The sequence below is a fragment of the Cannabis sativa genome, chromosome 4, assembly GCF_029168945.1.
Source record: "Cannabis sativa cultivar Pink pepper isolate KNU-18-1 chromosome 4, ASM2916894v1, whole genome shotgun sequence".
In the NCBI taxonomy this organism is placed as follows: Eukaryota; Viridiplantae; Streptophyta; class Magnoliopsida; order Rosales; family Cannabaceae; genus Cannabis; species Cannabis sativa.
In genome coordinates, this window is record NC_083604.1 from 10,174,924 (window position 1) to 10,184,748 (window position 9,825).

At 32.7% G+C, this 9,825-nt stretch overlaps 1 protein-coding gene across 1 annotated transcript; it reads right to left on the reverse strand.

The window, feature by feature from the left end:
- Positions 1–53: 53 nt before the first annotated feature.
- On the reverse strand, positions 54–3,393 carry LOC115715269 (serine carboxypeptidase-like 45). Its single transcript, XM_030644114.2, has 10 exons — positions 2,799–3,393; positions 2,595–2,696; positions 2,391–2,486; positions 1,733–1,825; positions 1,530–1,609; positions 1,139–1,420; positions 888–1,012; positions 692–784; positions 488–605; positions 54–383 (listed from the first exon to the last, which is right to left on the reverse strand). The coding sequence occupies exons 1-10, from the start codon at positions 3,061–3,063 to the stop codon at positions 234–236; spliced, it is 1,404 nt and encodes a 467-aa protein (XP_030499974.1). The 5' UTR covers positions 3,064–3,393; the 3' UTR covers positions 54–233.
- Between the last annotated feature and the right edge of the window lie 6,432 nt (positions 3,394–9,825).

Consider the following 9,825-nt stretch of genomic DNA (forward strand, 5'->3'; position numbering starts at 1 on the left):
GTAACATGATCAGTTGTTTTGAATCGTTAATAATATAAATACAATTGCAAGAATGACAGCAAAACACTTGTTTTTTTTTTCTTTTTCTCTTGAGATTTTTACAAATTCAGCTGGTTTCCACAGTGTGGAAGGGACTCTGTGCAACAGAGCAAGAACAAAAAGAAAGAAAAATAATTGAAGTTAATCAACGAAATTCAAACTTAACTTTACAAATAATCTCAACCCAAAGATTATCAGAATGCTTCAGGTAAAGGTCTTCCTTGCAAAAAGGATTTGAATAGCACAAGTGATCTCTCAGGCTGAGAGAATGGGGCTTCATGTGATGCTCCTCTAATGGTGGCAAAAGAAAGTATGTTACCATAAACTTGAGTCCACCCACCAACCTAATAGTGAAACAAGAAACACATCCAATATCAGTTAACATTGCTAAAAATCACTTATAAAATTCATGTCTTGTAAATATATATTTATATAAATGAAATATCACCTGTTGTCCTTCAAACCAGACTCTGTATGGCACAGTGGTATTCAGACTCAACTGTTTTGCAAGCCCATGTACTAATGTTCTACTTCCAGTTAAAGGGATAACAGAATCTTGGTCACCACTGAAAACATAATATGAAGATAAGTAAAGAGAGAAAAAGAGAGTTCAAGGAGAAAAATCATGTATATATATATATAAACAGTATACCTGTATACCAAGACTGGAATTCCTGCTTTGATGAGTTTACCAACGATTGTGATTGTTGGTATTTCCAAGTCCAAGAGTTCATAATCCAAAACACTGTTACGAAGAAAACTAATTAAACCAAAATAACTCTAAACTTGTTCTTAATATGAAGTAAGAGAATGAATATATACACATATATATTTGTATATATATATACCTGCTGCAAACTGCCCAACGACGAACTCCAACAAGCCGTGCATGGAGAGCCTTACGCACGTCTTGTCTGTTAAGATAGTTGACAGTTTCATCTTCAACACACACATCTATAGTCTCAGCAACTTGCTGCCAAACCAAAAACGACAAATTAAGAAATCTTTTGATATGGGCACAAACGACAACTGAAATGAAAGGTAGACATATAGTCATATAGACAAAGTCAATCAAGTATAGTTGTTGTTTTTTCTTTACCTTGGGACTGATAACCTTGGATTGTGCAAAGACAGAGGATATGCAAACATCAAGTGTAACATCGTACTTGTCAACAAATCTACTTGTTTCTTTACCAACTTGGTTCATCACCTTGGAGCAGATAGGTGAAACTGAGCCTCTGTAGTACTCGCTCACAAAACGTGAGTAGTTGCATGAAGAAGTGAACATTCTGTATGTTGAATCTGATATGAGTCCATGAGACCAAATGAACTCTGCCCTTGAGTTAAAATCAGTGGCAAACTCTAACACAGGATTACCCAACTACAAATTCAAACCAAACACCACAAAACTCATAACTACATACATATTACATATATATATATATATAAACTTGGTTCTTTACAATATAACATTTTATACTGCTACTCACAGCAATGCCTTTTAGATTGAATATTTTCTTCTTCTTGTTTAATTGGAGCATGAGTTCAGCCAGCTGTGGAACATAGTGACCTGCAAATGTAAAGAGAGAGACAGAGAGAGAGAGAAGTATGAGTATCATTATTATTAATTTATTATGTGAATAGTAATAAAAATGGTTGTTAAAGTAAAAAATAAATAAATAAATAAATAAACCTGCATAGCTTTCTCCAGTAATATACAAGCTTCTGTTACTGAACTCAGGGAATTTGAGTAACCATTTGCGTAAAAACACCAGGTTGTCCTTGGCTAAAGAGAGAAATCAAAAGAAAGAGAGGTATAAATAGATATTATATGTTTTTTTTTACTCTAAAAGGAGAGCTTTTTGTCAACTGGGAAAGGGGAAAAAAGACAAAATATCCACAGTCAGCAGTGAACATGACAAACTGTAAAGTAAGGAAGAAAAAGATAAAAGAGAAACTATGGAACGAACGAGAGGGTATCATTAAGTATTGTCCAGCCCCTTTACCATGGAAAGAAAACAAAACAATTCCAACGGAACTTTCCTGGAAAATATTATTATTGCTCTTTTTTCTTTTTCTTTTGTCTTCAAATTAATATATAAATAAAGAGAAAATGAGAAGAAAAGTTGACTTGAATCTTTGGGGAATAGTATAGGAACTGTGTTCTATCTATCTGTCCGTTTTTTTTTTTCTTTCTTTAAATAGATAAACACAAAAGGGGTGTTCTAGTTTTCTACCTATCACCTACTCTTCAAGGCTTATTAAGTAAAAAAGAAAATACAAGAAATTATCTTGAGTGAAAGAAAGTTCTAAAGAATGAAAAGTAGTGAGACATGAGATATAAGGCATGCCTGTGATTTTGTCATTTACAGTCTCATAAGAAGAGGAATCAGCTGAATAAGAAAAGCCAACTCCAATTGGTGTCTCCAAATATAACATGTTTGCTTCTGTATATATCCATATGAAACAATAAGTTAATTTAACAAACATAACAAAAACAATAGCAAAAGTTTAACATTTTGAATAGGGAAAAGAGTAATATTTTGTACTTGTACCTCTGTTCCAGCTATATTCATTCCTCACTAAAACCTCCCCACTAGGCCTAAATGGCCCATTTTCAGAAAATGCACCAACTCCCAAAGAAGAACACCCAGGCCCTGTAAAAATAAACAAATAAATAAAGAAACTTGTCTTTAAGGCTAGAAAATTAGAACCAAAAAGAGAAAAGAAAAAGAGTAAAAGAGAGGTGAGAGTGAAACCTCCATTGAGCCAGAGCACAAGAGGCTTGGTATGTGGATCTATTTCAGCTTCAGCAAAGTAATAGAAAAGAGATCTCTTTTTCTTGTCATCAACGGTCACATAACCCGAATACTGCTGAAACCCAACTTGGGGTTGACCCGGTAATCTACTAATTTTGTCAAGCTGAGAAGAAGAGGGAAAAGCTTCAGTCTTGGCAATGAAACAACATACAAGAACAACTACTACTACTAAAGCCATTGCAACTGTTTTCTCCCACAATGCCATTGTCCTATAAAAGCTTCAAACCTAGAGAGAGAAACAGGGAGAGTTTGAAAGGTAGCTGAAAATGTTTCGAAGTGGGTGGCACTATATAAAGAGAGAGAAGTAATAGAGAAGAAGGTTATTGTATTCTGTAATTATTATTACTTCAACTTTTGTCCCTTCAGACTTTATCACAGAGAGAGAGATTTTAAATATAATATAATTGGAATATGTATAATCTTTTTTTAAATAAATAAATAAATAATAATATAATTAGAGACGCTCTCTCACACACACACACACAAACTTTCTGGGCTCTGGCAGTGTATGTATTTGTGGGGCTGCGTCAGCATTTCAGCAAAGCAAAGGGGCATGAGTTGTGACTTTTCTTACTGAAAATGCATTTGTATATATATAAAATATATAAATATATGTTCACGGAAGTTACAAGACAGTTTTGTTTTTATTGTGATATATTGTTAAGTTATATCAATAGGAAATTTTTTTACTTAAAACAGTGATGGAAATGGTATACACTGTACTCTGTGTTGAGCAAATTAAGTCTTTCTCAAGAATGAGAGATTTTCTTTTTCAACTTTCTCAGAGAGAATAGTTGTTGTTTGTGATCAGATTGAGGGTCAGTGTTAGTAATCATGTTACATGGAAATTTTTATCTTCATTTTTTCAGAAAAAGAGCAATATTCACCTAAAATCATTACTAGACAGGGCCAATGTCAGTGTGAAGAAAAAACTCACTTTCCTTTTGGTTCTTGCCCCTTCCCTACTAATATTTTTTTAAGCTTATTAGGTCACCATTTAGATTAACTTTGTTTTGGCATTTTGCACAATAAAAGAATCTCCCTTTAATTCATGTGTTGAATAATAGTATATCCTAAAAAAAAAAAAAAGGAAAATCTTAAAAGTGAAGTTGATTATGTAGATTTTTGGACATGAATATTTTTTTTTTATTATAATTAAATAGTAGATCATGGATTTGGATTGTGGTGCACTACTAATCTTTTTTCTTTTTATTATTCTCTTCAGCTAATGTTAAATCTTAACAATAATTCTAGGAACCATGAAGAACGAACGTTGGCTTCTCTAGTTCCCCCATATCATATAGTAAAGTGAAAACTCATAATTTATTTTTAAAAGAAAAAGAAAATATTTGAGATATGATGAACGATGACCAACACAAGTCATGAGAGTCAATTTTTGCAAGAATTAGTTAGTGTTGGGCCACAACCGCTACCTCACATTGACTCCCCTTTGGGTTTAAGCCTTCACGATTTTATTTTTGGGCACTATCTAAAAGGCCTCGTACTAATGGAGAAGGTCAAAAACACTTATATCCAAGACAATTCTTGTCTATTCTTTCAATGTGGGACTTGAGTTGATATCCCAATAATCCTCCCCTCAAACCAAGGACCACATATTTGTGACCTCCCCTCCAGCAGGAAGACTTTTGACACAGGTCCTAACACTGATCTCCATCTTGAACCGCCGTAATCATCAACGGGACTCGCCACCTGACTACATCAACGGCACCATATAAATCTTCAATCGCGATGTCATCACATTGAGGGTTTTTTCCACACATCGCAAATGTAGTCCATTATCCCAACACTCCTAAACTTTTGGCTCTAATACCACTTGTTGGGCCCCGCTCTTCTATCTTGTGGGGCCACTATCTCACCTTGACTTCTATTAGTATGATATTGTCCGTTTTAAGCTTAAGCCCTCGCGATTTTGTTTTTGAGTACCTTCCCAAAAAGCCTCATACTAATGAAAAAGGTGAAAACACTTATATCCAAGACAACTCGTATCTATTCTTGCAGGACTTGGGTTGATACCCCAACAGTTAGAGATAGTAGTTATTAAATTAATCATTTTACACAATGTTTGGGAAGCTTAAACTTTGTATAGATAGAGAATCATTCAAGGGTATGGTGTGTGAATTGTCTGGATAATCATGGCCGGCCAGAGGGTGGGGAAGTCGGGGCCTAGGCCCCAGGCCCTGAAAAAATTAAAATTAATATTATATATAAAAATAAAAATATAATGTATGTATATATATAAATTTTGATTCAATGATTTTTATAAAATGGCTTATAGCACAATTGGTAAGAGAGAAGTTTTGTGTTGAGGTGTAGGACTAGGTGCTAGGTTCAATTTCTATCTCCCTCACATTTTATTTGTTTTAAAAATTCAAAAGTATTGGTTAAAATTTGTAAAAATTATGTATGTTTATTTAATTATTTTTATTTATTTGATAAGAATATAATATTTTAAGATATATTCAATGCATTACCTAAAAATATATATAATATAATATTTAGAAATAAATTTATAGTAAATTGTTGGGTTTTTTTTTTAAAAAAAAAAATTATTTTAAAAAAAAATAAAATATAAATATTATGTTATAAATATTTTTGGTAAGGAGCACAGATTATGTTTAGTAAACAATTTTTTTAAAATTACTCTTGGTGCAATCAAACGGATAAAAAAATCTATTATAATACTAATAAATAAATCAAATATTTTTAAAAAATAACTTACAAGAATATTATAACTTAAATAAAAAATATATTTATTAATTATTATTTATTTTTTTAAAATTTATAAAAACTTATTACATATATTAAAAAAATTAACATAATTTTTGACATACTATTGATTTTTTTTTACAAAAGTCCTAAAATATAGAACACTTCAATAAAAATGCTATTAATTATAATTAAATATTACGTTAAGTTACCTTATGTGGTGAGAAAAATTATTTGTTATATGAAGATAAAAAGTTAAATTATATTGTGTCGAAATTTCAATAATAAATAATATCTCAAAGTAAAAATAAATAAAATTATATAATATTTATTTTATTTTTTTGTAAAAAAAACCATTTTAAATTTCGTTCTAGGCCTCTCAACACCTTGAGACGGTCCACATGGGCCTGTGGACGGATAATAAACTATTTTGGTTCTTGTGATTTGATAGAAATATATAGATCCATAGTAGGTCATTACGCTCTGATATTCCATGTTTGAATTGAATTGGTTCTCTTCACAGCTATGTAAGGTCACTATAGTATTTAGTTTCCAAGACGTAAGGGGAAAGTGCCAAAATACATGAAAAGCATATACAGTACATACTATAATCCTACACATATAAATATTCAGATTGCATAATGCACATGTCATTATGTCTGTTTCTTTCCCATATTTGCTACTTAATCCACTGCTAAGATTTGCATACATACATATACTATTGTAACAAAAACAAAAATACTTGTTTTGTAGTATGTATGATTTGGGTCACTTTGAAAGGTGGGAACTGAAAAGTTTTTGTGGTCACCTTAATTGGGAAAGGTGCTCAAAAAAAATGGCATGAGCATAATTCTTATCTTGACATGGAATGGAACCGAAGGCTTCATCTTCTCTTTATGAAAATTTATTAATTATCTTTTGCTTATGATTATATTTTTAGTGTAATGCAGGTAAAAAGTTTGGTGACTTTCTTAAATAAAAAAATAGTATATATAACCTTTTTTTTTCTTTCTTTTTTTAATTCTGTTTATGCTAATAAGCATGGATGTTAGAACCCCACAAATGCTTCCCTCTAGTACATGAATGTGACACTAAAATAATCAGAAGTAGTTGGCCTCCAGTTCAAATCCAGTAGTGTCTGCATATGGACAAACAAGAGTGAAAGTAGATTTATTCATTCATGTATGTATGATTGAGTTTCTTTTACTATTGAGAGAGCTTGAGCTCAAATATCTCTTTTAACTATTCAACTGTTTTACACATATTTTAACCAAATCAATTTACTTGTGGGTGATGGCTGGGACTGTTCTGTGTGAAATGACAAGTAAAAAAAAATTGATTAAATTATAATGAGGATAAAGCAAGAAAAAAGAAAACTCTTCTACAAAATGATGGGGTCAAGAGGGAAATGATTTGCACTTGAGCATGCTGGAGAAAACATTTTCCACTCATCATCATGTGTAGCTAAAAACATGCCATTGTGACACATTTTTCTTCTTTTTCTTTTTTTTTCTTTCATTTTCTATTCTATGACCAACCATTTTGCCGAGACAAAAGGCAAAACCTATATCAAAATCAATCTTAATTTCACACTTGAATTTCATCTTGGAAACCTTCTTCTCTTCTTATTTTAAAACCTTTTGCCTTTTTGTCTTTTTGAGTGGTCCATCTCAACTAACTCCCACAAGGGACTTTGAAAAATGTAGATAAAGTAAGTAAGGCATATTAATCTAGAATAAGAGAAAGAGATACAGCCCAAAACATAATCCACTACTGTCATGATTTCAATGTAATAATTACAAATGAGGACCCCAAAAAAGAAAGAGAGTGAGATAAAAAGGGTTTAAGTGCCTAAATGGAACAAGGGGTAATCCTCCTTTGAATATCTTATCATATCATATAATTTGAAATATATGTCTTTCTTTCTCAAGGTCTTTTGATTTAATATGCTTGCCAGTGATAAGAAATTTGTATAGTACAGGAGGAGGGCATAATCATGGTTCTAATAGTTTCAATTGAGGTCATATATATGCAGGAGTTGAGTTGAGTTGAGTGATACCCACAGAAAGGGAATTAGAGTCAAAATCACTTTTCAAAGAATATGTTATCAATGTCTTTCTCTTCTTTCCCCATGCGGACCTTTACACCAAAAGAGGTGCTTTTTCTTTTCTAGTTTTCTAAAAAAATTAAAAAAAAAATAAATATAACATCCACCTAGCAATAAGCCTAAGAAATAGAAAGGTCAAGGCCAAGGCCAAAGAGATAGTATTATAATATTGTGGAGTGCACATGCCACATGCCCCATCCTGCACCGGTTGTTACATTACTTTTATTATTAACAAGCTTTGTGTTGATAGGCATTGCCCAAAGCACCATACTTTTTTGCCTATATGTTTGTTTATATATGCGTGTGTATATGTCTATGTATATATACACACACATATGTACTGTCTAAATGTAATATTATATATATAGTATGTATTAAGAAAAGGGTTAGTGAGTTTGTACAATTTGTATATATTATTATAAGTGAGAGGGTAGGAGGGTCAAGTGTGGGTGCATGCTGCAGCAGAGCATGCTGCTGAGGTGAATGTGAGTGTGAGTGAGTGGCATAGGCCGCGTGAAAGAGACCTCACACTTACAGAGACAAAAGTGAATTTGTGAGAAGTGAGGCCCAATTTTTACACACAAATATTCCTAAACTCCCCAACGGCCATTTAACAACCTTCCATTTGAGACATGACAAACCCAATTTCTAGATATGATTCCTTCTCTCTCTCTCTCCAAAATTACTCGCTCACTGTCATTCCATTAACATTAATCTAGTATTTTGAGTTAACAACTTGGAATTGTTTATTCAAGTTTTTATTTTTTTTATTAATATGTTAACTCTTCAATTCCTAAATGCTAAACCAACCCTCTTCTTCTCTTTGTTTTCTTCATTATTCTTTTGCTTTAAAATAGATAATCTAAACAAGTGTTGTTTCATTCTGTTAGTATATAATTGCATTGCACTGGTGTCTGTGTGTGTGCTTTTCTGAAAGTTTTTCTACTTTTCCGTCTACTTGTATTTTATATGTTTGAGAACTTTATATAAAAGATCCAAAAAGGAGGAATTATAAATCATTCAAATAGGTAAAAGGACAAACTAAATAATACCATTTACATGCAAGACAAATTAAGATAGAAACGACATGATAGCTGACAGTATTCTCTCCTTGCTTTGGAAAGATTCCATCAAAACGACAAGATTTTTATTTTTAGGCGCAAAATACAACTTTTTTTAAAAAAAATCAAAATATGCATACTTCATTATATAGAATCAGCTATCGAAATAGCTTGTAAACCAACAAGGACAATCCCCCACTAAAGATACGACCAAGATAAGAACCCGAATAGCGAGCTAACCCGCTTAGTTCTCGGATCCTTTAACAAAAGAATTGAAACAATAGTGAGATTTTGAAGAATTCTCCTACAATCATCAATGACAAGACCATAAGGGGAAGAAATAGAAACAAAATTAGTAGTGTGAATCACCCCTTCACAGTTAGAGAATGAGCTTAAATCCGTCCTGAGATCAGCCCAGCTGCATCTCTCTCTTTGATCTAGATCAATACTTCCTTCAACCCAACCGCTTCTGCCATGTGAGGATCCACCTTCCCCATTCAAACCTCAGCCAAAGCCTCCACCAGCTGACCTTGCGAGTCCTGAGCCACTCACCCCAGCCCAAACCGAGGTTCTGAACCAAATAAAGCAGCGTCACAATTAACCTTGATGTTATTTCCTTCGAACCTATCACAATCAGAGCTTTTATTATTCCAAACAAGCTCATTCCTCGCACACCAAATAGACCAACAGATCATGTAGATTTTCTCAATCAAATCTGCAGAAATAGAGAAAGAGAGTGCACCAACCTCCAAACGAGAGCCACCCATCCAAGGAAAAACCCACAACAATCTTTGTTAACCATTGTCGAGCAAAATTCAACAAGACAATGAAACAGTCTCCCTAACCGAATGACAAACAAGACAATCCTCAGTTATTAGTACTCTTCTACTAGACAACCGAGTTGGAGAACCATAAGATTTTAATCGTTAGGTGCATAATAAGACCATGGTGAGCTTATGGACCAGGGCGGGCTTAAGATTTTGATTTTTGATTAATTCTTGAAAAGTAAAATTAATAATAATGATGATTGCATCATTTAAAACACTGAACTTAATGGCGACAATAAATGGAA